The 7,541-nt window shown below is 36.4% G+C and overlaps 1 protein-coding gene across 1 annotated transcript; it reads left to right on the top strand.

Moving 5' to 3' along the window:
• Positions 1-1,122: 1,122 nt before the first annotated feature.
• LOC119478274 (syntaxin-2-like) lies at positions 1,123-7,016 on the top strand. The gene is made up of 9 exons (XM_037752899.1): positions 1,123-1,238; positions 1,461-1,521; positions 2,264-2,363; positions 3,620-3,694; positions 4,154-4,227; positions 4,414-4,522; positions 5,653-5,726; positions 5,900-6,037; positions 6,141-7,016. The coding sequence occupies exons 2-9, from the start codon at positions 1,501-1,503 to the stop codon at positions 6,303-6,305; spliced, it is 756 nt and encodes a 251-aa protein (XP_037608827.1). The 5' UTR covers positions 1,123-1,238; positions 1,461-1,500; the 3' UTR covers positions 6,306-7,016.
• Positions 7,017-7,541: the final 525 nt, after the last annotated feature.

Here is a 7,541-nt window from a genome sequence, read left to right as displayed (position 1 = left end):
CTTGGTTTGGCACTGGTGCATGCTGTCATGTACTTCAGGGGGAGGACATAGGGGAGTTTGTAGACTAAGAAAATGAAGAAAAACTTAATAGGCTTACAATGTGTTGAAAATAGTTGTCAAAGAAATGTCCTCATGGGCCCTTGTGAAAAAAAACAACCCCTTTGAAATTTAGTTTAATTAAGTAGCTATATTTATTTGTCAGAGACAATGCCCACTGGACAGCAATCAGCCCAGAGTTAGAAGTATATGGTGAGAATAGGCCTATTGACAAACAAAGCTACAGACATATACCATTTTCTCTGCATTTTTACTTGTCATATAAAGAAAAAGTTCATACTAATAACATTATTATTTTTTTTATATATATATATACATATATATATATGTATATATATATATATATATATGTCCTTTTTTTGTCTGTATAATAGAAAAGATAATTGTGTAAGCGAATGTGTCTAAGTGGATATGTATATGAATGCGCGTGTAGATATAGACATATGTATATACTGTATGTATATATATCTATATATGAGGTTGGTTGTATGTATATGAATATGTATGTATATGAATATGAACTTATCTCTTGACACTGCACTATTACAACGGGTAGTAATTTTTTTTCTTTTCTTTTTCGTATGTTTCTTTCTGCTGCTGTCTGCATGTCACTTTACAAGTATGTGTATGTATTCCTTTAACCTTAAATAAAAAATAAATAAAAATAAAAATAAAAAAAAGAATAGCTGTCTTTACTGACCAGGAGTTATTGGTCGCAACGTGAAGGTAGGTTTTCAAACACATTAAAAACAGTAACGCCTCAACAGCTTCATTTCTAGTCCAATGAAGAGCTGTTTCAGTAGTCTGATGATGGTATGATGGTATTCTGGAAATTATAAGGTTTAGTATAATTATATTGAATAATTTAAGTGATATATTATGTGCACACATACTAATCATAGGTCAAAACAGCTAAAGCTAAATTTGGCTGAATTATAAAAGGCAGAAGTGTTTAAAACGAAGAGCCGTTTGGGAGCCGAAAGAGCCGGCTCTTCTTGGTGAGCTGAGCCAAATGATCTGGATCACTAAAAGGAGTGTGAATTCCCATCACTACTACTACAGTTGGTTCTTTGTTTGCTAGGTTTGAAGGTAACGCGCATGCGTACTGGCGCTCTTCATTTACACACTACACAGGTGCGCTCAGCTCAGCTCAACCCACAGAGGAGGAGGACACACTGCAGGTAGAGGACGAGCTATGTCGTAAATAACGTTACCGTAAATAACAGAAATAACGGAAAATGTCTGTTTGTTGTTATGATAATTAGGGGCGTGTGGCAGCAGGAAGTACTTAAAGGGAATATAAAATAAATATAGCAGGTGCTAACAACGTTCAAGTGACTTGTCTGTCTGGAACAAACAGGTGGCCATTTTAGTAGCCTGATGGATTCCCTCTTTGTGAACAGCAGGAGGATGAAGTGACAGAGAGCAGAGAGCACAGTCAACATGGAGGACTTCTTCAAAACGGTAAACCTTTATTTATTTATTTATTTATTTTTTATTATTATTATTTATTTGCACATATATAAAACTGCACAAAATCCAGTCAATGAAAAAGCAAAACAAGAAATGTGTCAGGAGAAGTCAAGAAGCCACAGGCTTATTATACAAAGGACCTCTCCCCCAACCCCAGGAGAAAAAAAAACAAACAATAACAATAAAAGGAAGAAAGATCTAAACTAACATAACATTAACAAAAGTTAAACAACAACAAGAAGTACACAAAATGTGCAGAAAAAACCTAACCAAACAGTGGAAAACAATCCAATAAAAACAATGAAATACATACAAAAAAAAAAACAGTACAGAAGAAAAGAAAATATATCTAAACATATTTATTAATTTTTTATTTATTTATTTGCACATATATAAAACTGCACAAAATCCAGTCAATGAAAAAAACAAAACAAGAAATGTGTCAGGAGAGGTCAATAAGCCACAGGCTTATACACCTATTACCTCCCCCCAACCCCAGGAGTAAAAAACAACAATAACAAAAAAAGGAAGATAGGTCTAAACTAACATAATTTTAAAAATATAAACAAAAGTTAAACAACAACAAGAAGTACACAAAATGTACAGAAATTATTAGTATTTTGGTGTTCCACATTTGTACACCACGATATACCTCACACAGCTTGTGTCTGTTTTTGTCTTGTCATATCCAGTAGCCTCATCTAAGTGTGTGTTTATGTGTGTGTGTGTGTAGGTGGGGGAGTTGAGAAGCCTCATTGAAAAAATCTCCTGCCAAGCAGAAGAGGTGGAGAGAAGCCACGGCGCCATCCTTTCCACTACAAACCAAGACAAGAGTGAGTACGGAGCACACCATCATGGTAGTTAAATGTGCATATCCTGGTTGGAGGTGTACACATGAGCTAAACGAAAGCTTTCATATGATAGCAAAAGTAGAAATTTGATGCCCTCACTGTTGTGCAGATGCTCTCAGAGATCTACCCCCCTCCTCCAGGGCAAACAACACTGAAAAGACAAACAGAGCAGCAGGAACTCGAGGGCTAAACAGCCTTTGACAAACACACCTGTGTCTGTTTATAGATGGGGTAATGATGACTATTATATGGAGGTAGAAATAGATAGCATAGAAAAAGAGGAACCACATCATGTTTAGGCAATTCAGGACTAAAATTGAATGCTTGTGTCATATGTCACATATAGCTACAGAATCTGCATACACACATATGCTCCTACACAATGATAATAATAATGTTACATCAACAAAAAGGCAGACAGTAAATGGAAATAAAACCATGTCCAACATGTGGCAGCAGGAGCTTTCCTGTTGTAAAGAAATGCATAAAGAAAAGAATACAAAAATAAATAAGTTTGGGGAAATAAATAAGGGGTGAAATGCAAAGGGAAAATCCTGCAGAAATAAATAGATACATTTAAAAATAAATATGGAATGAAGAAAAAATATATGCAAAAATAATTAAATAAAAAATGCATGCAAAAATAAATAAATAAAACATTCATGTATAAATAAATAAATTAAAAACTTTATAAAAATAATTACATAAATACATTTGGGGAAATAAATAAGGGGTGAAATGCAAAGGGAAACTCTTGCAGAAATAAATATATACATTTAAAAATAAATATAGAATGAAGAAAAATATATGCAAAAATAAAAATACATGCAAGAATAAATAAATAAAAATGTCATGCATAAATAAATAATTTTGAAAATTAATAAAAAAAGATACATAAATAAATAAAAGGAAAAATTAAACAGAAGAGTAAATTAAAACAGGAATTATTACAATGGTAAATAAATAAAGAGGCAAATAAAAACATAAATTAGTCACAATTTATCAATTAATTAACGGCTACATTTATTTTTTAATATTTTTGATACATTTAATGATATTTATGTATTTATCAAGTTATTTATTTATTTATTTATTTATTTTAAGTTTGGCAGGTTCCGTCTTCCATACTCTCCACACTCTAATTGGGTTTGATTAGCTAATTTCTAACTAAACCAAAGTTACTGCTCGAAATGCACCACATTACATTCTGAAATTCTATGAAGTGAAATTGTTCTTAGGGCAGAAAGACGACTTGGAGCTGCTGAACAATGAGACCAAGAAGAATGCCAACTTGGTCCGAGCCAAGTTAAAATGTAAGTGGAACTATGTTTTAATTTTGATAATCTTTGCAAAATGTGCTTCTGTACAGTAGATATTGATTTGTCTCATACTGTGGTTGGGGCATAACACAACTAGAACAGTTTTCAAAAGTTATCATCAATATGTGTGGCATCATTGTTTGAGACAATGAGGAGGAGCTGTGTAGCACATCACGCTTCCTCAACTTCTGGAACCGCATAGTTCATATAACACCGCATTTGACTTGCAAATGGTTAGAAAAGGAAGGCTGTGCTCCACTCTACCGTCTCAGATTAACAAAGTCCTGATTGTAGGAAGATACAGAAACATTAGAACTGTCTGTATCAGACAATCTGTAATCTAACCAACATGTTTTCTACAACTGCGTGCACAGAGAAAAGTGTGGTAGAGTTTTAATTTAAGTTTTGTATTGGTTCTGTGCTTGTTTTCATATTAGATCTGTGTTCTTTCAGCAATGCAGGAGAACTTGCCTGTGGATGAGAACAGTATTAGGGTCTCAGCAGCTCAGCGTATTCAGAAGAACCAGGTCTGGCAGTGCTTTGATTTCCTGTAATAAGCCAGGTGCATAAAAATGGCCAACTCTGAGTTTATTACAAAGAAGTCTCAATCTTTACGCACCTGACAAAATCACCTTCTGACAAGATCTATATTTAAATGAATTGATTTTTTATTTCTGGTTAAATCTGATTTCTGTTTGACTGACTTTCACCAGCACTCCCACCTGACTCGGTGCTTTGCTGAAGTCATGAGGGGCTACCATAAGACGCAGATCTCCTTCAGAGAGAAATGCAAAGCACAGATTCAGAGACAGCTGGAGATTGGTGAGTTGCCAAAAACAAATGGAACCAAAACATTAACACTTGTTCCTCCCCCCCACTCTGCTCACTGTTGTGTAAATGGAGTTCATATCATATACCCGGATCTTATCATGCCAGTACAGTTATTGCAGGTGTTTTCTGTACCAATAGCGCCTCAGAAAGTCAGAGATGGGTATGATGCTGGTTTGGTAAACATAGACTGTCAAGAAGTGGACGTAGTCACTGTGACCTCGTATTGAAGCCTTGAGTTTGGCATTTTGGTCGTTGCCATCTTGGTTTTTTCCAACAAGAAGTGACCCAAGAGGGTGGAGCTAAGTACAACCGAACGCTGAATAACACATTTTTAGGCGACCCAAAAAGTTGCAATTAACTGTCACGAACTGAAAACACACTGTGAAAGTTCTACGATGAAAACACGGACAACTCCCAGAGGGGACAACGCCGTGGTAGCGACCTGTCAGTCACAAGGTAGCCACGCCCTAAAACGTACCCTGCTGTATGGTCTGTTTGCCTCTACATGGGAAATTAATTTGCTAAATGAACATCATGCTGTATTGAAGAAGACTTGAAACTAGTGATTGAGACCATAAACTCATGTTTACAATGTTTACTGAGGTAATAAATCAAGTGAGAAGTAGGCTCATTTTCTCATAGACTTCTATACAATCAGACTTATTTCTGTAACCAGTGGAGTCGCCCCCTGCTGGCTATTAGAGAGAATGCAAGACCCTGCGATTGCCCACTGATGATAATATTATTTCTTCTTCCCAATTACTTCATTATTATGAGTAAGAAGCTCAGCATTACATTTAAATTATCTATCAAACTACTTTTCTCCTTCAGATTAGACACAGGCTGTGGTTTAAATCTACAGTATACTGTGTTTTAGTTAGGAGAGAGTGGCGTAGCAGTAGAGAAGAGTAGAGCTGTAACCACGCCATCCTGTGGTGAACACCCAAAAACACATACTCTTCCTGTTTGCTCATTTATAAAGACACGTGTAGAGTGATTGTCTATTTTTGTGTAATAGGTCATTTAAGATTTAAGCACGCGCTTTCATTTTAAAATTCTGTTTTTGATATGACAGCCTGTTAAACTAACTTGTATAATCTGTTTTAACTCAACTGTTTCAGTGGATAAAGTGACTACGGATGAAGAGTTGGAGGAGATGCTGCACCGTGACAATCTTGCCATCTTCATATCTGATGTTAGTGGAATTTCCTTCAGTTCTGGGCCACAATAATGTCTGTTCAATAGTTAGTAATACCTACTGTAGTCTTGTTATTGTTGTCAACCACTTAGATATACTGTTAGAATGTAATGTGAAGCTAATTTGATTATGATAATAAAAAAACAACTGGTGTACTTTTGCTATCACAGATCAACTCTGACGCTCGGATTTCAAGCCAGGCTCTGAGCGAGATCGAATCTCGTCATCAGGACATCATCTGCCTCGAGGCCAGCATCAAAGAGCTGCACGAGATATTTGCCGACACCGCCATGCTGTTGGAGATTCAGGTAAGATGGCTGCCTCATTTGGAAATGTCAATGACAACTGATCGAAAAGGAATAACACTGATGACAACCTGACTGGTGGTAATTCTGTTTTTTCTTCTATCAGGGGGAGTTGATCAACAACATAGAAAAGAATGTGACGAGTGCCGCAGAGTACGTAGACGCATCCAAAGCAGAAACCTACGAAGCAGTGACGTACAAGAAAAACCGACACAAGATAGCATCACTCCCGAGGTTCTTCAAGTCCTTCAGGAGGAAAACAGCTAAGTAACAGCTAAAACTGCTACTGATCAAAACACCTCCGCCTTAAACCACGACTGAGCTCCTGAACCTGTTTGAACACCGACTGTACCTAACATCCTGATCAACATCAAAGCCTGTGTGCTCGACAGAACACACTTTTCATCTGATCTATTACGGTACAGAGCCTGTCTGCCCGCTCAAAGGATAATGAGGAAGCTGTTATTTTTATTTGCATTCAAACTGCTGTGATAATGATCTGTCAAAATGAAAGTGACAAGATACTGAGCCAGCTTCTGAGGCTACCTGGACAACTGCAGCATCCCAAAAATCTGAATTTGAACTTACTTGTCCAATGTTTACAGACTCTCATAGCAAAATTGCTCCATTTCCATCACAATAATACAAACAAATCTTTTAAAACACGAACCCAAGCTACACTTTTAGACGCACTTACCCTTTCGGATTGATTTGTCCATTTATTTCCTCACTCACAGTTAGCCGTTGTTCCACATAGTGGCCAGTAGATGGCGTGGCAACATTAGATAGGACCAGGATCACATACCTTCTTTCCTCTCTGCAGTCCTGCTGAAATCTTGTTTTTGTCTGATACTGTGTTTTACTAATGCAAATATAATATAATATTCTGTTGTCTAATACTATGAAAAAAATGTTTGTAATGTCTTAGGATGAACTGTAAGACCATGCCAATCCTAAAATAAACCTAAGCTACGGTACATAATTTGTTACTGGGGCTTTATTGTAAAGTGAATCATGTATAAAAGCTATAGTCAGAGGTCTGATAGTCCCCCTAACCCTGCCACACAAATGTCCTCCTTCAAATATAAGGAATGCAGCTTTAAAAGGTCTTTCATGTTGACAAATTAAAGGAAAAAAACAACATAAAATGTCTAAGTTTTGCCAACACAAGCCAAAAAAGCAGCTTCTGTTCCCAACGGCATATATTTGTGAAGTCTCTGGAACTCTACTCCAAAACATGATTCTTCTCTCAGTGTTTTGATGATGGTGATGGAGAGTGCTCTGTATCAGTCCAAAATCTCAACTGGGGTTCAAACTGATGACTACAAAGGTCATAGCATGATTTACATGATTGTCATACTCATTCAACCACTTAGTGATCCTTTATGTCCTATAGATGGAGACATTATCGTCCGAAAAAAGAGACCACTTCTAACAGGATAGAGGTGTTTCATCATGGAATAAAGGTAATCACTACTGAAGCATATGTATTTATTATGATCCTCCA

The sequence above is a fragment of the Sebastes umbrosus genome, chromosome 19, assembly GCF_015220745.1.
Source record: "Sebastes umbrosus isolate fSebUmb1 chromosome 19, fSebUmb1.pri, whole genome shotgun sequence".
In the NCBI taxonomy this organism is placed as follows: Eukaryota; Metazoa; Chordata; class Actinopteri; order Perciformes; family Sebastidae; genus Sebastes; species Sebastes umbrosus.
Note: the sequence above shows the minus strand (reverse complement) of the source record. Positions and strands in the feature narration are given on the sequence as shown.

Bases quoted from the DNA above. Each gene is read 5' to 3' on its own strand.
- LOC119478274 (XM_037752899.1), top strand. From the start codon at position 1,501: ATGGAGGACTTCTTCAAAACG. The intron at 5,727-5,899 runs GTTAGTGGAATT...TTGCTATCACAG, and splicing joins TTGCCATCTTCATATCTGAT to ATCAACTCTGACGCTCGGAT. The intron at 6,038-6,140 runs GTAAGATGGCTG...TTCTTCTATCAG, and splicing joins CCATGCTGTTGGAGATTCAG to GGGGAGTTGATCAACAACAT.